Here is a 22,848-nt window from a genome sequence, read left to right as displayed (position 1 = left end):
ATAATTTAACAAATGGGATTAAAAGACGTATTCAAAGATATGAAAAAAAATGTCAAGTCAATTGACTCAACAATTGATAGAACAGACCAAGAATTGGATCATGTAGCAAAAGTACTTGATGACGCGGAGGAATTAATTGATCAAATCAAAGATACCGTGTCACACTCTGACCAACTCATGAATAAGATGGAGGGACTATTGGATCATTCTGACTCTTTAATGCATAGAGTGGAGTCCACGATCGTGAGTGACGAAAAGTTCTCAATAATGTTTCGAGCATCTTTACTGTTAATACTTATGCTGTCTATGTGGATATCACAAATGATCTATGTCTCAATGTTTGATCATGGAATCGGGGTAATGACATTTTTGGAAGCATTTGCATTACGTATTTCTCAAGCAATTCTCTTTCTAATCATCTTTAGATTGATCATTGAATGTGGAAGATATGTCTTGTTCCAGAAGTTTGAGTTCAAGGAAACAGAAAAGAAGAGAGTTGTGAATGGAACAGAAGAGATTGTCACTCGAACCTATGAGCTTGTACCCTCTTCCTCCACTGCATCAACAGCAGCTGCATCAGCTAACACTGCTAGTGCTGCCACTACCACAGCCCATGTTGCAACAAATGCAATTGCATCTGCATCCAACAACATTCAAAATGAGCAAAACATTCAATCTCCTTCCATACAAGAGACAGCACCAGGGTCCATCTCACCTCAACTCCAAAGAAGGGAATCTACTGTTGAAAATGGGACACAAAAAACAGAAATCAATGATGCTAATGCTGGTCCTTCAGCTCTGAACCATGTTCCCAGTAGGGTCTCCTCTTCCTCCTCTTCTCTGGCAGAGTCTGTGAAATTGTCAAAAGATTTTGTGTTTCCAAATGAGCCAACCACCAAAATGGTTGAGTGGTGAGAGATCAGACTTTTGACCTACCAACCACCAGAAACTAACAGCTGTGGTGGACATTTTCAAATTCCAATTTAAAAAAGAAAAAAAATACAATTCACATCATGCTCTCAACTGTTACTTTTTCTACTGACAAAGGATCTTATTCTTTCCCAAAAGAAACTTTTCATCAATACGTCCAGAAACAATTCTTGCAAGAAAAGAAGAGTTTTTTGCTTATTCCCGCACCAAATGCCAATGATTTTGTTCCGGTGGATGTGGTAAAGCAGATCGCTGCTGAATCCGAAGATATGCAAAGACAACTCGATATTGTATTTCAAACAATTCCCGATCATAATGAAAGCTTGAGAGATTTTCATTACACTTTTGTAAACATGCCTGAAAAACCTGATGATCAATTGTTTGAACAAGATCCATCTGCATACATCAATGCTCTCGAATTACTGAGCGATGACAAACCTGGATTATTCGTGAATGATATTGATGGTGGAAAGTTTCATTTTGTTTCGCAACGTCACTATGATGCACTCGGTGATTTTGTCATGAAATATGTCCAGGATGAGTTGTTGAAAAATGTAGGTTTATGAATAAGAATTTATTTCAAACCAAGATGATATGTTTTTTCGAAAAATTGAAGAGATGCAAATTGGATGAGTATTGGTTACCTTTAGATTCCAATTTTCCGCATGATCAAATGGTGAACATTTTCATGAGTAAGGACGCTCTTACTAATCCAAACAAATTGATGGTATTGATTCAAGGATCTGGAGCTGTTCGTCCTGGACAATGGGCACGTGCATTGTGTAAGTTTATATATTTATCATAATTTTTAATTGGACAACATGCTAATTGTCAATTGGTGACATTACAGGCATGAACGATTCTTTGAAAACTGGAACACAATATAATTATATTGTTCAAGCAATGAAGGAAGGATATGGAGTCATTGTTCTGAATCGTAAGTAGCATCAGATTTGAAATGAAATAATATGGAATATGCAATATGAAACAAATTGATCAGCGAATCAAAATAATTATATTCTTCCTCACATGGATGATCCTATCAAGTACAAGAAGGAAGGATACCTTAACAGAAACAAACCTGAACCATTAGCCAAGAATGCAAAGCAACCAATCCTCCACAATCAATCACCACCCGAACACACTGTATACGTTTGGGACAACTTTATTCAAAAAGCTGCCGCTAAAGACATTGTTATTGTTGCCCACTCAGCTGGTGGTTGGTGCACCATGGAATTGCTCAAGCAACGCACTCAATCCACACTTTCTAAGGTCAGAGGTATTGCTTTCACAGACTCTGTCCATTCTGTTTATTCTTCTGATCCTAAACCAGTTCGTGATTTCATTGTCGATCATGCTGTTAATTGGGTTACAAGTGACAAACCATGTGATACAGTTGTGAGTAGAAAAAGACAAGGAGCAGCGTGTGAATGCAGAAGTGCTGGGCATATAAAACATGAGCATACATCAGAATTCTGCAGAGAAGCTGTATTTCCATTCCTGCAAGCAAAAATTCAACAAAACAGCCACTAATGGTTTGTACATTCAGCTTTGATTAAAATAACAATCAATTAGAATTTATATTCGTTACTTCCTTTTTTTATCAATTACCCTTTCTACTTGGAAAGATCACAATTCCTTTTCCCTTTTTACTTGTTTGGAAATTTCCCTTTTTGAAATTCTAAAGCCTTAAATTATGTTAGTTTGTGCTAATAATACAAAATTCAAAAGAAAACAATTATAATACTTTTATGAATAAGAACATGAATCATCATCAATTGGTCGTAGAGTTACTTCACGTCAATTTTTTCAATCAAAATATCACAAAACTTGGATTTCACACACGTAAACGGTTGTTGTGTGATTTGGAATTGTTACAACAATTTGAAGGTGAACGCATTAAAATTCACAATGAAAATTCATCTTCAAGAATCAAAATTCCAAGAAATAGAGACCTTAGTTCGTGCATACTTGATTCAACAATTACGTTCAATCTTGTCGAAAAACCTCGAGCACACTCAAATTTAATGCTTAGAGCGTTTTTCAAAACAAAGAATGGTTTCCTTCTTTCAAAGGAAGTAAGTACTCAAGCTGCATTTGTAGGAGGGAGTTTAATTGTTTGTTGCTTCAACCATAGACAATAGTTGGAAAATGTTCAATGGATATTCCTTCTTTCATTTCTGAGACTCCTCTCATTCTCTCAATTCCAATAACAGGGACCGATGTGAATGATGACCATACTCCTTCATTTCCAGATGTTTTGACAAGACTGTCTTTTTCAAAAAATCCATCTTCATCTATGAGCTCTGTTCCATCGATTGGAACGTTGTTTCTTCAAGTAAGATTAAGGATCTTCAAATTCTCAAGTCCTTCAAGATTCTTACTCAAAGATCTCAACGAACATTCCCTATCAAGAGAACATATAACTCGACAACATGTGGCTGAAGAGACTGGAATTGCATTTTCTCTGCCAATCAGTTATGGAGGAATGGTAAAAGATTATTCTGCCAATGGCTTAATTTCGAAAAGTACCTTCATGTTTGACAATGATCAAGCCCTTGAGTTAGAAGGTGAAATTGATGTTTTTAAGATTCATATGTTTTCAGGATGTCGATTTGAATTTTCATCCAGATTTGTGGAGAGAAGGAGACAGCAAGACCTTGCAAGTCTCATGGTGGACATGGGGGATGAATCTTCATCCGTGCTGTTGTATTCTGAAAATATTTCCTCTCTATTCACCTCTTTGGCTGAAAGAAAAGTCTTACCGCTGAACATTGAACTGTGTCGAAAATTTCGAAGAGCAACTCTCGATTGTTGGTGTTTTAAGAAAATGTCAAGCCAAAAGGACATTCATGTTTCGATCTTATCATTGAAATCTAACAAGATAGACTCTGCTTCTTTGATTATTCTAGAGCATGTAACCACTCTTTATGATTATGAAAGATTGAACAATGAACATGTTGAGCTTTGCCCGAAATTACTCATCGACGTGGCTAGTTCTATTGAATTCCAGAATGATGTTCAGAATGTAAATCCAAATGCACATCATATGACCTCGTCATTGAGCGATCATTTCAAGTTAGCTCTAATTTCGTGTGTGACGCCTTAATCAATGGTAAGCCTTGAAAGTGATCGAAAAATCACAACAAGAATTTGAAAAGTGAATTGTAAATGGTCAAAATCGAATCAATACCAAGTTTTGGAAAACACCTCCAAATCAACCAATGCCTCGTAGTTGGGTCAACAGTTAATGACATTTGACGAGTAACAACAGGCATTAACATGTCCTGAGCTCCTAAATGAAATAGCAATAACATCGACATAAAAAATGTTCTCAAAACCACTCTGTTGCTGTTTGACGCTCTGCGTGGTCCTCTTGATGGTACATATAGCTTTGATTCCAGATTTCAACTCTCTCATATTCGTACATGCAACTTCGAGCGAATGTAGACATCCAGAAGATGGAAGGATTCTCCTCCCCAAGGGTCATGACCATCAAGTGTATGGTCATCCACGCGATTCCTCAAAAGAAGAAGATTCTCTCATTTCTGAAACCACACACGAAGAATCCACAACAACAACAACCATGAAGAATGAAAACACACGAACCCCCATTGAATATCTACAGGATGGTCAGGCTCGATTAGAAACTGTGGTTGTGAGAAGCCTTTTGTCACACCAAGCCAATAGATACATCTTTTCGAATCCTTATCATTTTCATTTGACTGGACCCACTGATTTGGAATTAAAAGATCGTCAAGCGTTCCGTGGAAAGGACTCTACCAAATGTGTAGCATGCCGATTGGATTGTTTGGGAGAAGGTTCAATATTTTCAAAATGTAAACAGAGATATTATTATTATGGATGTCAACGAAAGGGTCCATGTTATGAACCTTTAACAGCTTCAAGAACTATTATTGAGGCAGGTATTGGAATTTGTATTGATAAGAATGGATGTGTATTGAAATCCACTGGAATCAGTCTTCACAAAGGAAAGCAATTGTTGAATCAAGTAATTAAGACTGCAAGATATGAACTTGGTGTTGAAAGATATATCGAGATGCGTAATAAAGAGGAGTGATCGAGGTGAAACAACAAACTTCAACAATTAAGACTCGTCAATTCATGAAACTCTTTCAATTTTTATCTGTCTGTGATTGAGCGCATCTTCATCATTCCTGTCGTGTTCCCATGAGATTTGGTATAAGGTAGCAACGATTATTAATAACAATTGGCTTTGCCTTCCGTTGAATATGGTGACAAGTGACGGAATATTTTCCTGAAACGATATCTCGATTGTAATGACAAAAGTTATCAGACAAAAAATGTTCAAAAATGTTGATCACAGTCACAGTCACAACCACAGATCATCTCGTCCGAGACTAGCTCGTACTTTCATTTTGTGTATTTCCATATTGGTGTTGTGTCTGACCGTGTGGATGGAACAACATCATCACTCTGTGAGTGCAACAACGAGTGAATGCAGACATCCTGACGAACAAAAAATTAGCATTTCCAAAAGACCTACTCTTTTAAATTACGATGTCACTCTCTCACAGGAAGAATCTTTGGATGAGTCTATTGTTCAAGAATTTGCAGATACCCTCAAATCTGGTGGACGTGGTGGTGGACGTGGAGGAAATGGAGGCCGAGGAGGAGCTTCAGGAAGAAGTGGTCGTGGTGACACTGGTAAAAGTGGTGCTGGACGTTCATCCGGAAGAGCAGGAAAAGGAGGAAGTTCCGCTGGAAGAGCAGCATCAGGAAGAACAGGACGTAGTGCCTCCTCTCGAAGCAGTCGAGCTTCTGCAAAGACCTCCAGCAAGTCAAAAGCATCCTCTAAAGCCTCTTCTAAAGGTAAAGCGAAAGGACAAGCCAAAGGTAAATCGAATAGCACATCGAGAGGTAAATCAAGAAGCAGATCCAAAGGGAAAAGCAAATCAAAGAGCAAGTCCAAGAGTAAGGCAAAGAGGAAAAGTAAGACCAAAGCAAAAGTAGAAAAGAAACCAGCACCAGTGGTGAAACCCGTGGTTGTGAAGAAACCAGCACCAGTCGTCGTGAAACCTGTACCACCCATGACTGCTACCAAAGACGCCAAAGGTGAAACAAGGAGTGCTCGATCCAGCCTATCTAGAGAGGCCAATAGAAATGTACATTCTAATCCAAATCATTTCCATGTGACTGGACCAACCGATCGTGCTTTAGTGGATCGACAATTCTTCACTGGACACCGTTCCACCGAGTGTGTGGCTTGTCAGTTGGACTGTTTAACAGCAGGATCCGTGTTTGCTTCATGTGAAAAACGATTTTATTATTATGGATGCCAACAAAAAGCCCCATGTTACAATGTAAGATCTGGAAGAACGATTGTGGAAACTGCCATTGGAATTTGTATTGATAAGAATGGATGTGTGTTGAAACCTACTGGTCTTGATCCAAAGAACGGAAAGTTAATATTGGACACTATTGTTCACAGAGCTACTAGTGATGTTTCTGTCATTAATTAAAGCACATGTTCGCGATTGTCTATCCACAATTCTAGCCACAAAATTTGGAACACTTTGAAACCCCGCCAAAAATCGTTAAATTTGTTTAAAAGCAAATTCAAAAAAAAAAATAATTTCCACGAACGGTGTGAAGACGTTCACCTCATTCACATCATTTTACGCTCGTTCGAATCCTTTATTTCTCCATCACCTAATTCTCTCTATTGCAATAATCTCCTGAAAAGAAATCGGAATGGATTTCGAAGACGAATTAGAATATCAATTCGAGAGTGGATCAACAAACCCTCGGCAAGAACAACACTCGGTCCATGATGATGGTAGAGTTTTTGATTCTGTCGCTAATGATGACGATGATGATAGAGTGGACATATCCAAGGAACGATTTGAAGAGGAAGAAGCCCATTTTGAATCCGATGTCAAGCCTCATCTCGTTGATATCATTCAACAATTTACAAACTTTATCGTTTTCAAAGATGATGAAGAATTATCGTTTGAAGAAAATACTGAAATATATGCCTCGAAAAGAAAACTTTGTATAGAAACAATGCAAGATTTGCAAGAAATATTGAAGGAGGATATTACGAAACGAGAAAGAAGAGTATGGACATTTATGATCGAGTCAAATGTGTACAAGAACGAACTTTTTTCATTATTGGCACATCATAGAAAAGATTTTGAAATTGTTAGAGAAGTTGTTGACGTGTTGTTGTTGTTGAGTGAGTCACCTGACCAAAACAATCCTAGATTTAGAAAATTTCAAGCTCGAGGAGGTGCAGCTGAAAGACACAGAGCGACTTTCTACTTTGGAAAACAAATGAAACTATTACAGAGGTTAAAACAAGGAATTCTGGAACAAAAATTCATTCACTTGATTGTGTGGTCACTCATGGATAAGGAAAATGAAATGAACTCCAAACATGCATCAAATAATGACAAAAAAAGAAGAGGACTAGGTGATGAGGAGTTATATGCCATGACAATATTTAAATTGTTCAATAATTTGCTTTCAATACCCGACGCTAAGCATGAACGTGTACTGAAAACTGAAGAGTTACAGACCAGAATGCAGGATGTCTTTATTAAGCAACTCCAAAACGACTGTCAATTTTTAGATTATGCAGTAGCAACATTTGCAAAATACGTTGAAAAATTTGATGACGTACCTTCACAATCCGTGATGAAAAAGCTGTCAGAATTCCAACTCGTACTGCTCAAGTTTGCAACTATGATATGTTGGAATGAGACAGCACAAGATTTATTTTCTGCTTCCATGGCTATTCCTTCGAGCACAACAAGCACAACTGAGGAAATGGTTATGTCACAAAATGAAGAAAATATGGAAAAGGATAATAACGAACTAAAGAGATTGCTTAGAAGAGAGAAAATTTATAAGGATCAGGTCAAGTCATTGATTCTTACATCTCGACACACTAGGTTCCAAGGAACTCTCTTAGAAAGAAGCTCTAATGTCAGCAAGATTATTGACAAGAATAAGAGCATATTAACATTTGGTGACACCGATGACGAGGCAGAGAAAGAAAACAAGAAGAACGACGTTAAGATTCAAAAGACATTTGTTGTTCCTAACGTCAGCCAACTAAATACCGCTACCATGTATTCAGCGAGCGACAACCCTTTCCTTGTAGGTGGAGGCCAACAAAAAGCTGCCTCAACAATGGGGGCAAGATTTGGAGCAAGAAGAATTAACGTCACATCAGACAAGATGGAATTACGCTTCTCCATATCAACATTGGACACGAAGAAGATTATCAAAACATTTGCTGATAATCTGTTTAGAAGCTGCTTTAATCGTAAGTATCTTGTCGCATGATCAATGCATAGCTGTTGTTCACACAACACCTTGTAAACAGAATTTATTGAATTAGCGTTGAAGGCCATTTGGAAACAGCAAGATGAGTCCATTGCTATCCGTAATGAACTAGATCAGAAATCATCCAAAGAAGCTCTCGATCATGAGAGTGAAAGAAATCTTCTCTATCTCAGCCAGTTCATGCTTTCATTCAATAGACATAAATATCTCCAAAAGAAAAAGAGAGAAGAAGAAAAACAATATCCTGATACCGTTCATTTTGACATTTCGCTGGTTTCCAACTTATTGAAACAGAACATGATTTCAATGGTCTTCCAAAAACTTTTAAGCGAATACTTTTTTATACAGCATCATTTCAATTTAACATTTGTGATCACCTTTCTAAGAGAATTATTTATGACATTTCGATGGATGGGAGACAGAGATCACAGTGGCAACAATTCTATCACTTGGGGAAGAATAGTCTCTATTCACTTGCATCACATCTTGTATGATCCAACAAATATGGAAGGAATTGTTCGACTCATCAGAGAGTACAAACCTTATCAAAATTCAACGAAATACTTGTCACAACTGGTTCTCTTTGTAGACCTTTTTGTAACCGTTATTGAAGAAAATTTAACTATCGAGTCGTTCTTTATGAGAAAGAAAGGAGCATACAATTCCACTGATGACAATGATGATAATCAGCAAGAGGATGACACGACGAATCAAAAGAGATTTGAACTTGAGAGTTTGAGAAGAAAGTTTGCCCATCCTTCTGTTTTGAAACAGTACATGTATTTATTTAGGTTTTATGATGTTAATTCTCCTGAGGTCAATCAATGCATTATTAAGACCTTTAAATATTTGATAGAAGAATTGAATATGGAATTGTTGATGTTCAGAGCTTCCTTCCTTAAACTTTGCTTTAACATTCTTTCAAACAAGACATTTTTAACTGAAACATCCTCTAACTTTGAAAAGAAGGTCAATGAGGAGGTTGTTGATTTTGTTTTGTCCGTTGTGAAAAACTTTTTCAAGAGAGTTGATGAAGATCCTTTCACTATTTGTGAAAGTTTACATTGGAGCACCATGGGAGAAGTGTCTCTGCTCAACAATGCAGATACATATTCATCGATATCGTCTTTAAGTCGACAGTCGCGAAGGACTTCTCATGCCGACCAAACACTTGGCGGATTCATCTCTCGAGAAGACGACAGCAGTGAAGAAGAATATCAACTCACGTCAATCAACAATGAGGATGAATCTTCTCAACAAATTCCAAACGAAGAAGAAGAAGAAAAGAAACCAAAAAAGAAAAAGCATTCCAAACGAAAGAAACGTGAAGAAGAAGAAGAATCTGAACAGAACGAAGAAAAGACCAAAAAGAAGAAGAAAAAGAAGAAGAAGGCTAAACAAGAAGCAGAACCTCAAGAAGAGGAGCAATCTGCCGAGGTGCCACAAGAAGAACCCTATGTGGAAGAAGAAGAAAAGTTGTTACTTTCGAGTAGTGAGAGCAGCGATGACGAGTCACGAAAGAGTCGACTCAAACGCCTCACAAAGAAGAGAGTTTCATTTGCTCCGTCTGCTCTTGATTCTACCAACATCATGGAAGAACTCTCTCTTTAGTACATTAAAATTCGATACTTTTGTGAATATGGATACAGCTACATTTAGCTTGAATCATGATTGATGAGTCCTGAAATGTATCGTGTGGCATTTCACACGTATTAGATTATTTTGACAACAATTGATGTGAAATCCCAATACTTCTCCAAAGAAATGATCGTCGCAGTAAAAAATTTCAAATATTAAAAGAAAAATGATGAAACAACTCGCACGCCAGTCACTCCTTTGTCGCCAAATGGTTGCCTGTAAGAGCTGTTTATCTTCGGGATGGTCTCATTCAATGATGATATCTTCTTCCAAGATGATGGAAAGAACAATGAGTGGTAATCATCAATGGAAATCATCATGTTCGTGTGCTTCGTGCTGTTCCGTGAAGGTGATGATGAGAGGCTTTTCAATGAATTTGGCAGGAAGAAATGTTTCCGAAACAACACCCACCCAAAATCATCATCAAATCTTGTTAATTGATGTTGATGATTTGAGAAACACTCCTATCGAGCAGAGCTACCTCGAAGAATTGAATGGAGTTATTCATAAACTTGATGCTCTGACTCAAAAGTTGTCGGCCACTACTATGAACAAAATGTTCAAGATGGAAGATGTATGTATCCTGATGATGATGATACGATTTGTAGTCATTCCATTACGTTATTGTCATCATTCTTTTACCTTCTCGTATTACATGATATTGTTGTTATATATTAATATTTCAATTTATTGGACTGGGAACATTGGTGGTGCATTATTTGATAATGATAGGATTCAATCAAATTAACAAAAATTGCGGGTCATGTCGTTCCAAAAGAGTTGTGGGATGTTGTGAATGCTTTGCTAAGAAGAGCGTTTTTAAACATCCATTCTTTTTCAAACTTTGACCAGGCAGCTCAAGACTTGGAGAAATTAAAAACCATTTCGGATCAATTGGAGTTGCTTGTCATTGTCAATTCAAGCGGTGAAAGACCAGAAAATGAAGAAGAGAGTGAAAAGCAAATGGTCGACAGACTGAAAGGAATGGTTGTTTTATTGGAGAAGGAAAACGAAGTTTATGTCATTACAAACAAACTTCTTGAGTTGCAGAGACAAAGTTTCGAATTTACACCTCCTTCCAATGAGAATAATTCAGAAAATCCTTTGGAAAACCAAATTTTGAAAGAGACCACCAAAAATCAAGAATCAGAGACAGAAGAGAGAATTGAAGAAATCAGAACAAACGTAATAGAATTACTTGATCGAAGATATTCCATCTACAAGGAATTTGGAAACGCTAAGGAAGCACATACCGATTTGTGCAATGCAATTGAATTACTGGAAGAAGATATCAAGAAGTTAGAAGCCGAAAACGGTATTGCTGAAAAAATTGCAAAGAAAAAGCAATGGATTGCTCGTTTATTGGTCGATCGAGCTGAACTCTATTTTACATTCATTCATTCATTGTATCAAGGACCACAAGTTGAACAATCTTTGAGTAAGGATCTCACACAAAAGCAACGAGCCGAAATCGTATTCCAAGAAATCAATAGCAAACTTACACAGTTGGCTGAACTGTTAGGAGCTGAGGAATCAAAGAATGACGCTGTTGGAGGCTCTCAAAACCAAATTTCCATGATTACTGCAGCTAAATACCAGGCTGAAGCTGACCAACGAATGAAGCAAGATCTGAAAAAGGCAAAAGAATACGATCCAAACATTGGAGCACATCATAACTCCTACAACACCATTCAAGATTTCCTTAAAGAAATTGGAGACAAGAGAAAGAGAGCTGGCTTAATTTTGAGATTGTTACTTCTTGCTTTGATTGGTATTCTCATTAACAACATGTATCAAGCTTATAGCAAAAAAGAGGGAACTCCAAAACAATAATAACAAGACCTGAACACACTCTTTCATTTCAATCCAACCTAGTTACCCAAAATTGGTTTCTTGTTCTTCAAAAAAATGATTCCTTCTGATCGAAATTTCTCCATGATGAATCTTGCTCTTGATCGTTTGGATTCAATGAAAAGTAATTTCATGCTACAACTGCAACTAGTGCAAGAAACCGAGAGTAATCGTTTGGAACAAGTGCGGACTATATTTCGTTCATCACCAAATATCAATCCAAATTTTATATCCCCGTTCCGACTGGAAACAGGACTCTTTAATGCTTGTAGGAATCGCCATTTAGAGATGGCTCGAGAATTTATTAACCATAACAAGATCAATCCGAATGAGGGTACCTTCTTAGAGAGCCCTATATACAGATCGTGCCTTAATAATGACTATGCAATTACAAGGCTGCTGTTATCCCATCACAGGACAGACCCAAATATTGGTCTTAGTGAGAAACCACTATTTGGAATTGTGGGAATGATTTTAGGTGAGATGATGTTCGGAGTTTTGTCTTTCTTGAAGCCGACCTGGAATTGGTTGGCAAGTAGAAGGACTTCGTTAATTTCAATGATCATTGTTGGAGGCCTGTTTGGAATCCTGCTCGGTCGAAAACAAACCCCACTGGAGCTTGCATTTGAAAACAACAACGATCGAATCATCAGTGCGCTATTGTCTCATGAAAAAACCTCGGTAAATGTTAAACATGTCGATTTAACGAAAATTAAGGAATACTATGTGTTTGTGAAAGAGGAAATGTTGAAATATTCAAATATTTCCGAGGAGGACACAGCATTTGAAGGTGTCACAAACTTACGGACCTCCAAACTGGTTCATTATCTAATCACTATCACCAATTCTTGTATACAACACCGAGATTTAATTCTCATCAAAAACATGTTTGAAATTAATGGAAAAGTGAAGATTGCTGTCTATGATGAAGTTGAAAGCATTTATAGAGTGAGAGAGTTTAGGAAAGTGTTTTAGGAAAAGAACGTTCAGTTTGACAGTGATAGACAAAACACAGCAAAAATTCGAAACCAATGATTCCAATCCCTTCCGTCGAACGTTCTCTCAACTAAACTCTCCAAATATTAATTGATGATGAATCCTCCCAACAACTGCTCTTCGGAAGAGAGCTCTTCGCCCAATCAATGCTCTCCCACTGTGGCTATGCAACATGATTCAACAACAACAACAATTACAACCACATCACATAACGAATCATCACAAGTGACCCTAGATGATGATATTCCTTCCAACACCTTCATTGTTGCTGCCAATAACACAAACAACAGTGCCAGTAATAATGGCAAGACCAAAATCCCTCTTCTCAATATTATCGCTTCTATGAAATTGAAATCAAGCACTAATTCATCATCCACACAGCATACTCATCCTCACCATCAACATCATTCATCCAGTTTTAGCCATCATCTCATAGAGAATCGTCAAAAACATCATTCCAAAAGTCCTAACATCCATCAATCTCCATTAATTAATATAGAACGAGAACGTTCACACTCCACTCCACCCATGATAAATACATCGAGTGTATCTGCAGCAACATCACTCTCACCTACGAGCATCGTGATTGAACATATGACCGACCAAGATAGAGTCCTTCCATCATGTCCTCTTAAAGCAGATAAGCATATTTTCGTGTTGGGAGACCAGTCCGTCGGAAAAACCACTTGGATTCGAGAACTGGCATCTACATCACAAAATATAGAGGAGTTTATATCTGATTTTAGAACAACAGCATCATCAACTTCAGGGTTGAGTAAGAGAAGTATGAGCACTGGTGGTTTCATGGATGGATTAACACTATCGTCTTCTCCGACTTTAGACAACTCTGCATTTTATGATACAATGATCAACAGTGCGTTGTCACCACAACAGGAAAACATTTTACTCTCAACCTCTCCTAGGGCGTCCGGAGGTGATATACAGACCTCTCCCTCAACTGCAACAGGTGGTAAACTCTCTCAATGGATCAATAATTTGAGGTCTTCAAAATCAAACCAAGTTCCTTCAAATGGTGGAACTGCAGGCTCACTATTGCACAAAAAATCAGCATCCTTAGATGTTGTCAACTTCACCAACGATCCTGAAGCTCTCATGAAGAAAGAGAGTGAAAACCAAATCAATTTTGTAATTTTATTATTCCAACAATATTTACGACAATTAGAGTTAGAGACATTATTGTATTTGTACCACCCTGAAAATTATGGAAAGTATCTATTCCCTCCTTCTCTAAAGAAATTGTTGGGTATTGATCCAGAAGATGGTAGGTATTTAACATTTCAATTATTTTCACAAATATTATTATTAATACCTCATTTCAGACTCAGATTATTATGAACTTGTCATAAAAATTGGTTTAGAAGAATTTGAAGATTTACAATTTGAAGGATTATATGAACTATACAAAAGAGAAACTGTCTTTAAACTAACAATTTGGGATCAACGCAATGCAATAGACATTAATTTTGAAGAAATTCCCACGATTGTGCAAATCAAAAAGTTACTGACCTATCTGGGAATTTCTCAAAAAAAATATTCGGCAAAACTTTCATTTAACTTTAGAACTAATCCTCCAAAAACACTCTGCATCCAAGACTTTTTACGACTTGACACCAATGAATTTCCAAGCTTGGATTCATTTTTCCAAAAACTATGTTACAAGAGATACTGTAATGACTTTAATGTCACTAAATCGAAAGACAACCCTCTATCATTTATGATATTGTTTCCTGGAATGCTATTCAGAGGGTCCAATTTTGTACCTCGATCTTTAACAGAATACAGCTGGATTAAGTTTGGAAATAATACAGCTCAGATCATAGAATGTGAGACAGTAGAAGAAATGTCGCAACAAATGAATTATCTATCTCTCTATGACCAATCAAGTCAAAACAAAGCAGATATAATTTTTTACATGGTTTCATTACAGGATTTTGCAACAGATAAAACAAGACAAAAGTACTTTAGAAACTGCATTCAAGAATGGAGAAAGTTGATGCAAGATGAACGATTTAAATCATGCCCAATAGTCTTAATAGGAAACAAGACTGATCTTGTCAACCCAAACTCTCCAGTTTCTCATGTAGCCAATCTTACTTCCAAATTGGATTCATGTCAAGCCGAAGAGGACATGGATGCCTTTAGGGAAATACATGTCTTATCATCTGATAATTTAGTTGACGCTAAAAACATTAGTTTTTCAGGTCAGTCCACAACAAGTTCCGACGCAAGCCCTCTAACGTTATCTATGGACAACAGCGAGACCACTCTTGTAAAATCCAACTCAAACCCAAGTCTAACTGCTTCACCTCGACTTTCCACTGAATGTAGGTCTCCGAGAGCACGATCGCAATCCACTCCGAAAGAACCTGTGCTTATCGTTCCAAAAACACGAAAAAAGCTTTCTCAATTTGTGATACATCAATTCCTTGAAGAAGAAACAGTTTCTCAAGGGCGCAAAACTCAACTCGTTGAAGATTACTTTGTTGGTTCGTGCAGGTTTGATGAAGATATGATTGAAAGATCTGGAAAAATTCTTTCAAAGTATATAACCACAGTTAAAACTACACGCTTTGGTGTGTTTGGAAGTGGCTGCTCTGGAAAGTCAACCATTTACAACCATTTAGTGAAAATAGTGAATGATATAGAGAAGGATGTCAACACAAATACTGGTAGCATTCTTACGCCCTCAATTATGTTTTTCTATTATGTCAAAACAATCGCCATGGGATGGAAAAAGTTATTGGAGTTAGTTAATGCTCATCACAAATCGAAACAACACTCTTCAGCTCTTAGTACAAGTATAATTGAGAAGAGAAAATCAGAATTTACTCTTAACTTGAAGCGCTTGAATGACGAACCTTTAAATACGAAAAATGCTAACGAAACAGGTACCAAATCCAACGATTCTTCTCCAACACACACTGATCCAATTTTGTCAAACAGAGAAACGACACAAAGTATCTTAAATCAAAAGAATGAAAGAGCAAAACAATGGACAGCAGAAGCGGACAAGCTGAAATTTATTGATGGAGATCTACGGTCGCTTTATGTATGGTGTTTACAAACATTAGCAGCAGATGTTAATATGACCATTAAGCTATTTACCGTTGAAATTTCAGATTTACTCAATAGAAAATGGAAAAACGACAGGGTGTTGAAGGAGACTTGGGAAGCAAATTATTTGCAAACTTCAGCTTCTAAAATTCAAAATTTACCTTCCTTAATGTCACATATGTCCGAAGTCCAACGCAACAATCTTGCCACTCTATATCTTCAATCTCCGCGAAAAAATTCCCATATACCGAAAATCAGTTTATCAACCTTTTTAAAAACTTACACAACTGTGAACGGTTTAGTGACGGATGTTTTTAATTTAAGAGGTCAGAAATGCTCTGTCACAGTAACAAGAGGTTCCAGAAGAAAACATATTCAGCAGTGGTCTATGACAAACAATTGTGTTTTTGATGTAATTTTCTATGTCGTAAATATTGCAAATTATAATTATAGCGACCATGAAAATACAAGAGGACGAATGAATGAAGAAAATGAAGGCAACGATGAAGAAAATGATGAAATTATTAGTTTGTCAGAGTCAATAATTTTCTTTAAACAATTGCTAAACCACTTTGTTGCAAACAATGCCAAGGGAGCTCCTCACAATAACATTCAATCATATACTGGCTGTGTGCCATACTTAGTTTTCACACACAAGGATTTATTTGTTGAAAAAGTTGAAAAAGGCATTCCCCTCAAAGAAGAGTACTTGTCAGAGAAAGGAAGTTTTGATCTAGGCCTTGGAGGAAGCTCAGCCACGAATCGAGCAAATAATGAGAAGTCTCGTGATTTAATCTCTCAAATCAAGTTATCAAAAACTGAAGTAGAATCCATTCAATCACGGTTAAGATCTCAAATGAGCGGAATTAAGGAGCAAACTTTTGCAACATTTATCATTTCAAAATATGTTGAGTGTGCTTTGGAAGAAACTTTGAGAAGCATGATTATTGCTAATACTTTTGTTATAGACGCCACAAACGAAAAGGAAAGTGCACAGTTCATACATACGGTTCTGGACAAAAGAGTGGTCAGTGATTTTGAGATTGATTACGAGTTAGGTTTAGGATCTAGTTTAGTGATTGGAGGAAAGTTTAATTCATTCTTCAATTCAATGCAGAAATAAGTTAAAAATGTTCATAAAAATGATTAATCCGTGTCTTCTGCCTCTTCCCCACAACTGTCACACTTCTCGGTTGCAACATCTTCTGTATTAGGATTCTTAATGATTGGATGGTTTTCGGGGTCTTGAACAATGCGGATGGATGGTTCATGATCTACAGTGTAATTCGAAAAATCCAATCGTCCTTGGTGTTCCTTAATATAATCCACAAATTCTCGATAATGCTCCCACAACTTGGCTTTACCAAGCATAATTCTCAAATCATTATTTTCAGCTCCTCCTAAAGATCGATCCAAAATTCGAAATAAGTGTCTCTTGATATTATTGTGGTCAGGCGGAAAATGATGTTTACAAATATTCACATATCGGTCGCAAATATCAAGCGGGTGAACATGATCTCCGTTGTTGAAAAGTGTTGGGTTTTCTAAAAGCGTGTCAGCACTCATCACTGCGTCCGCTCCAGTGTATTCCAAACAATCAAGGACATCTTGGTATGTCCTAATATTTCCGTTTGCAATAATTGGAATTTGAGGAACATGTTCTCGAATTGCTTTAATGACACTCCAATCTGCGTAATTTTGAAAAGGCCCCTTTTGTGCTCGTGTTCGCCCGTGTACACAAAGAACTTGAGCTCCAGCAGAAACAACGGTATCCACATATTTGAGTGTCAATTGTAAATCTTCAAAAATTCGAATCTTGGCTGTGACAGGTATTGGAAGCTCTCGATGAGCTGTTGAATAAGTAAAAAATGCAAAATCAAATTAATTATTGCGTTTATAACTTGGTACTTACCCTTATTGATAATTGAATAAACCAATTCAAAGTCTTCCATCAAAAACGACCCATATCTTCCTCTTTTTGCAATTCTTTGTGGACACCTTTAAAGAAAAATTAATTATTAATTATTATTAATCTTGGAAACTAACCCTAAATTCAAATCAATAGCTGCAATTTTTCCTCCACTCATTTCCCATGCCAACTTTCCACAATTTACAAAAATGTTTGGATCATTTGTGCAAAATTGAGCAAATACTGGCACTTCAAGTTCAGGTTCAAATTGAAAATACCTTTTTCGGTATTTCTTATCATTTTGAAAATATCTACCATGAAGCATGGGAGTATATGCCAGATTCACTCCATATTCTTTTATCAATAATCGAAATGCTATTTTCATAAATGATATCATCATTCCGAGTTCAAAAAATTGAATTTGCATCATCACCGTCCAACAAATATTATTTTTCTATAGAAACATAGAAAACCTACCTAATTCACTTTGGTCCACCATCGGAGCACAAACAAATTTCGGAGAGCCAATACTCGCCCAAAACTCGTAACCACCCAATTTGTGCATTTTTTTCAATTCAAAATAAATTTCAAATAAGCAAAGGTTGTAATTGTTAATAATTATTAAAGATATTGAATGGGCCGATTAGTACAATTCTAGCAAGATGATTTAGGTACTAGTGAGTTTTGGAATTATTAAATTGAATGATGGGGATGAGCAAAAAGGCTTTGGAAGTTTTTAAAATCTTTCAAATGGGTGTACCATTCAAATCCCTCGGAATTATTCATCACTTCATAATTACAGAAAATTAGAACAACAAAACCTTGATTTCTCAAAGATCTTGCAATAGAAAGAAGATTTTCTTCTCTTTGATCGTAATGATTTGAAATTTCATGACTCACTCCCTCATTATTGCAATACCGTACATTATTTTGCCGTTGAATGATATTCTCAAACTTGGAACACTTTTTAAACACCAATTTCAATGGATGTAATTCTTTCATGACATTGGCTGGAATGGCAACACATTCGGATCGTAACATGCCGAACAATTTTTCCAATTGATGTTCTGTCATCTCAAGTAAGGCTGTCGTATCGAAAAGGTAAATATTCCTTGACTTTCGTTGTTGGATATCTTGAGTTCGAATGGCCATGCTAAAACTTTTTGAAATTTCACTTTTCCTTGTTGAGCAAGCAAAATAAGTAAGGCCTAAATGTTCACAATCTTTTTTGAGAGAAGTCGTACGATGGGTGGTGAATGGTGACGAAGTCGATATTCCAATCATAGAGGAAGTCGTTGATATTCCAATGACAGAGATTCTATGGGGAATATTTGCAAGCAGAGTGGAGGTAAGCAAACGGTTCAATTCATTATTCACAAAAGTAGAAGATTTGTAGTTCACTTCTGAACACACATAGGTCAAAATGATTGGTTGATCATGACATCCAGTCATTTCTCTTCTCATCAACAAATGTTGCAATGCATGTTGAAGAATATGTAATGAGACCAATGGTGATCGTGTAACATCTTCTTCTTTCTTCATTGGAATATTTGCAAATACTAGATCGATCCAAAATTTCTTTTTCTTTTCAAAGTCATCACTCGCAACTATAGGTTCAAAATAACATGTTTTCATTTCACTCATTATTGAACCAGGATTTGTTAAACCAATCGTTACCGAGAAATCATGAGGATGGATATGTGTTACAATGAATTCCCGTACATATTCATTCAACTTTTCAAAGATTGAGTGGTGTTTCTGGTTCATGTCACCATCCTCGTATACCAACGGCTGTCGTTGAAGAGAATCACAATCAAAGCAAAACACCCAGTCCCAACCTTGTGCATTCATTTTTTTTGTATTCAATTTGACACTTTGAGAATTCAGCTGTCAAATTAAATACAAAAAAATGCATCACGCAAGAAACAGCAATTGCTCGGAGATACTCCGCTGGCAAGAAATGCGGTTTGGCAACTTTGATGATCGTACCGTCCATTGTTTTCGAATGACTGATCCTCTCTTTTCCAAACACTTCAAAATTCCAAGTCATTCCAATGAACAATTAATTTGGTTTCGTGATGGCAGTATTCACATCAAGTTCAATGTCTATACAGAACATTTCTTTCAAGTGAAAATCAACAAGCGTGGAATTCATCAGGTGATCATTCAAGAGTTCCAAGACGGAAATTGTACATTTTATGACATTGTTCTTGAACTGAAACATCCTCCACAAGTTTTTAGAAAAACAAGTTATGACCAAAAGCAGCAAAGACTTGTGGCACCAACAAGTCATGCAGACCGAGAGGACATTGAACAAATTACTAGTCTTTGGATGTGTAATTTTAAAGTGTGTAATTCCATCTTGCTTCAAAGATGTAATTCAAGACCATTTCAACCGTTTGAATATCCTGTGAAATCTAACATGATCGATACTCTGTATCAAGTGGATGGTGTGGACGTAAAAGGAATTCCCAAATCCCCTTGCTTTCATTCGCTCTCTTTTGAAATAAGATATCTACTACTGTGCTTCAACAGCCAAATTTGTGGATTATTGAACTGTCAACAAAGAGTGGATTCTCTTCTTCAATGGGTTCAATATTGTTGTACTGATAACAAAAATCTTGTGGAAAATATATTGAGGGAGTTGCTTGACGAAGTCAAGAGTAAACCCAACATGTACCCAATTGAATTTATGAATCTATTCCATGAATGGCTCAAGTACTATTGCCAATCACCACACATGTTAGAATGTTGTGATAATTCTAAGGACTCGTATCTCATTAGGAAGCTTGTTGTCACACCAACAAGAATAATATATTTGGGAAAATCTCAAGAAGGAGGAAATTATTTACTGAGACGTAACTCAGAGCTAGTTGATGCTTTCTGTCGAGTTTCTTTTTGTGATGAAGATCGAAGTGCACTTTTCCCTGGCAGGTTTGCAAATCTTGCACATCGAGTTAATTTTTTTGTTCGCATTGGAATTCCACTCTTTGATGGAAGGTATGAAATGTTGGCTTACTCATCAAGTCAATTACGAGCATTCAGCTATTGGAGTGTCTATGTTACAGATAACAAGAAAAATCTTCCAAAAATTATTATTGACAAGTTAGGAAACTTCTCTGATGAAGTCAAAGTTGCAAAAAGAGCCGCAAGAATAGGTCTCTGTCTCACACAAACCTATGAAGGTGAACAAGTCCTTTTTGAAAAAGTTCCAGATATTGTGTCACCAACACAGAGTATTTTAAGTGACGGAATTGGAAGGATTTCTGAAAGTTATGCAAGAGAACTCGCTGAAAAGAATGACATCCGTTTGCATGGTCAACGTTATATCCCATCTGCATTTCAATTTCGACTTGAGGGTTACAAAGGTGTGGTAGTCGTAGATCGAAAGTTGCACGAAAAAACCTCAAAAGACAATAGACACCTTTTATTGAGTCACAGTCAATGTAAATTCAGCAATTCTGATAACAAGACCTTTGGATTAGTGGCATATTCGAGACGAAGACCAACCGAACTCAACAGACAAATCATTGCAGTGCTGGACTCGAATGGACTTCCAGAAGAGAATATTTTAGCATTGGTTAAAGAAAATTTAAATGAGTTACGAAATGATTCGCCTTCTTATCGATGGTTGAGAAAGACATTGGCCAAGCAACAGCACATTGTTGCAGAAAACATCAAACGAGCAATGCAGCATGAATACGCACATGAAATATTGCAGAATGATCCATTAATCAATAAGGCTCAACAATTAGGATTTGAAAAAACACTTTCACATGTGAAAAGTCACATTCCTTTGAAAAGAGCTGCTCTATTAATAGGAGTTCTTGATTTTGATGGAGTACTCGAGGAAAACGAGGTATTTATTCAGCTCTCTCCACTCCATGAATGTGAGCAATTACTGTATGAGCATTGCGAGAATTGTTACGAGAAAGGAGGAGTAGTGGAAGGTCAAGTGATTGTCACAAGAAATCCAACACTTCACCCTGGAGATATTCGTAAACTGAGAGCAGTCAATGACAGCACTGGAAAACTATCTCATTTGAAGGATGTGATTGTTTTTAGTTCGAAAGCATTAATTTCACAGCCAAGCAAAATGGGAGGTAAGTGCAACAAAGAACATGTTTTCTTAACAATTTTTCAGGTGGAGATCTTGATGGTGATGAATTCTTCGTATCTTGGGAGCCATTATTGATGAATTTCAAAGAATATGAACCATTACTTGATAATCATCGCCAAAATGTGCAATTAGAAAAGGCACAAATGTGTGACGAAAATTATCATACGTATTTGGCACCTAGAGATTTTTTCTGTGATTATATTCACAATGAAATGATTGGACTCATCGCAGACATTCATTTGAAATTGTATGATAACTCAAAACGAACAGGTGGGAACGGAGTTCATGACACCCAATGTTTGAAGCTTGCTGAAATTCATAGCCATCAAGTGGATTATGCCAAGTCAGGACAAAAAGTCATCTGTAACCTACCGGAATGTGAAACGCCGCACTACATGGTGAAAAATGGTTTTTACACGGAGACATACGCTTCAAAATCTGTTTTGGGGAAAATGTTTGACATGGTGACAAACTTTAGAAGCGACAACGCCATTAGTTCATATGGACAATTCAATTCCACTCCTTTCAATATTGAGCAATTTTGTACTATTAACCAACAACAGTCTAATTATGTTTACATGTATGAACAAATTGACAAGCTGTATGGACAATATGAACATGGCTTGAAACACTTAATGAATAGATTATATATCAATTCTGAATATGAGCTGCTATTCAACCTGATCAACTTTAAGGAAAAACAAGTGGAGTGTGGCAAATCAAGGTTCAAACTCTCAAAAGAAATCCCAGAGACAGTGGTGGTTTTTATGAATGGAATGAGAGAAAAAAGTTTTCAATTCATTCAACAAATGGTTTCTTATCTCAAACATTATCAACATGTTGAAACTAGTGAACAAGAAGTTGCTTCAATTTTTTATATAGTTACTCGAAACAAAAATCAACAAAAACAACGGATTGAAGACATGGTTGGAGTTTCGTTTTATTGGTTGGTTATGGATCTTATTTTAGGCCAGCAATATTAATCTTGAATTGA

General features: G+C 36.7%; 12 protein-coding genes across 12 annotated transcripts; 10 read left to right on the top strand and 2 right to left on the bottom strand.

The window, feature by feature from the left end:
- Window positions 1-12: 12 nt before the first annotated feature.
- On the top strand, window positions 13-915 carry FDP41_002012 (uncharacterized protein; the record flags this gene model as incomplete). Its single annotated transcript, XM_044705161.1, has 1 exon — window positions 13-915. The coding sequence occupies one exon, from the start codon at window positions 13-15 to the stop codon at window positions 913-915; it is 903 nt and encodes a 300-aa protein (XP_044563655.1).
- A 98-nt stretch (window positions 916-1,013) lies between these two features.
- Window positions 1,014-2,463, top strand: FDP41_002011 (uncharacterized protein; the record flags this gene model as incomplete). Its single annotated transcript, XM_044705160.1, has 4 exons — window positions 1,014-1,484; window positions 1,547-1,712; window positions 1,781-1,867; window positions 1,931-2,463. The coding sequence occupies 4 exons, from the start codon at window positions 1,014-1,016 to the stop codon at window positions 2,461-2,463; spliced, it is 1,257 nt and encodes a 418-aa protein (XP_044563654.1).
- Window positions 2,464-3,088: 625 nt separating this feature from the next.
- On the top strand, window positions 3,089-4,039 carry FDP41_002010 (uncharacterized protein; the record flags this gene model as incomplete). Its single annotated transcript, XM_044705159.1, has 1 exon — window positions 3,089-4,039. One exon carries the CDS (start codon window positions 3,089-3,091, stop codon window positions 4,037-4,039), a length of 951 nt encoding a protein of 316 aa, XP_044563653.1.
- A 219-nt stretch (window positions 4,040-4,258) lies between these two features.
- FDP41_002009 (uncharacterized protein) lies at window positions 4,259-5,011 on the top strand (the record flags this gene model as incomplete). The annotated part of the gene is made up of 1 exon (XM_044705157.1): window positions 4,259-5,011. One exon carries the CDS (start codon window positions 4,259-4,261, stop codon window positions 5,009-5,011), a length of 753 nt encoding a protein of 250 aa, XP_044563652.1.
- A 244-nt stretch (window positions 5,012-5,255) lies between these two features.
- FDP41_002008 (uncharacterized protein) lies at window positions 5,256-6,434 on the top strand (the record flags this gene model as incomplete). The annotated part of the gene is made up of 1 exon (XM_044705156.1): window positions 5,256-6,434. One exon carries the CDS (start codon window positions 5,256-5,258, stop codon window positions 6,432-6,434), a length of 1,179 nt encoding a protein of 392 aa, XP_044563651.1.
- Window positions 6,435-6,666: 232 nt separating this feature from the next.
- Window positions 6,667-9,876, top strand: FDP41_002007 (uncharacterized protein; the record flags this gene model as incomplete). Its single annotated transcript, XM_044705155.1, has 2 exons — window positions 6,667-8,245; window positions 8,306-9,876. 2 exons carry the CDS (start codon window positions 6,667-6,669, stop codon window positions 9,874-9,876), a joined length of 3,150 nt encoding a protein of 1,049 aa, XP_044563650.1.
- A 193-nt stretch (window positions 9,877-10,069) lies between these two features.
- On the top strand, window positions 10,070-11,736 carry FDP41_002006 (uncharacterized protein; the record flags this gene model as incomplete). Its single annotated transcript, XM_044705154.1, has 2 exons — window positions 10,070-10,477; window positions 10,636-11,736. The coding sequence occupies 2 exons, from the start codon at window positions 10,070-10,072 to the stop codon at window positions 11,734-11,736; spliced, it is 1,509 nt and encodes a 502-aa protein (XP_044563649.1).
- A 75-nt stretch (window positions 11,737-11,811) lies between these two features.
- FDP41_002005 (uncharacterized protein) lies at window positions 11,812-12,729 on the top strand (the record flags this gene model as incomplete). The annotated part of the gene is made up of 1 exon (XM_044705153.1): window positions 11,812-12,729. One exon carries the CDS (start codon window positions 11,812-11,814, stop codon window positions 12,727-12,729), a length of 918 nt encoding a protein of 305 aa, XP_044563648.1.
- Window positions 12,730-12,846: 117 nt separating this feature from the next.
- Window positions 12,847-16,948, top strand: FDP41_002004 (uncharacterized protein; the record flags this gene model as incomplete). The annotated part of the gene is made up of 2 exons (XM_044705152.1): window positions 12,847-14,032; window positions 14,091-16,948. 2 exons carry the CDS (start codon window positions 12,847-12,849, stop codon window positions 16,946-16,948), a joined length of 4,044 nt encoding a protein of 1,347 aa, XP_044563647.1.
- A 23-nt stretch (window positions 16,949-16,971) lies between these two features.
- FDP41_002003 (uncharacterized protein) lies at window positions 16,972-18,299 on the bottom strand (the record flags this gene model as incomplete). The annotated part of the gene is made up of 4 exons (XM_044705151.1): window positions 16,972-17,675; window positions 17,738-17,823; window positions 17,872-18,109; window positions 18,212-18,299. The coding sequence occupies 4 exons, from the start codon at window positions 18,297-18,299 to the stop codon at window positions 16,972-16,974; spliced, it is 1,116 nt and encodes a 371-aa protein (XP_044563646.1).
- A 128-nt stretch (window positions 18,300-18,427) lies between these two features.
- Window positions 18,428-19,585, bottom strand: FDP41_002002 (uncharacterized protein; the record flags this gene model as incomplete). Its single annotated transcript, XM_044705150.1, has 1 exon — window positions 18,428-19,585. One exon carries the CDS (start codon window positions 19,583-19,585, stop codon window positions 18,428-18,430), a length of 1,158 nt encoding a protein of 385 aa, XP_044563645.1.
- A 58-nt stretch (window positions 19,586-19,643) lies between these two features.
- On the top strand, window positions 19,644-22,837 carry FDP41_002001 (uncharacterized protein; the record flags this gene model as incomplete). Its single annotated transcript, XM_044705149.1, has 2 exons — window positions 19,644-21,837; window positions 21,879-22,837. The coding sequence occupies 2 exons, from the start codon at window positions 19,644-19,646 to the stop codon at window positions 22,835-22,837; spliced, it is 3,153 nt and encodes a 1,050-aa protein (XP_044563644.1).
- Window positions 22,838-22,848: the final 11 nt, after the last annotated feature.

The sequence above is a fragment of the Naegleria fowleri genome (assembly GCF_008403515.1).
Source record: "Naegleria fowleri strain ATCC 30894 chromosome Unknown tig28, whole genome shotgun sequence".
Lineage (NCBI taxonomy): Eukaryota > Heterolobosea > Eutetramitea > Acrasida > Naegleriidae > Naegleria > Naegleria fowleri.
This window is presented reverse-complemented; position numbering and strand designations above follow the sequence as displayed.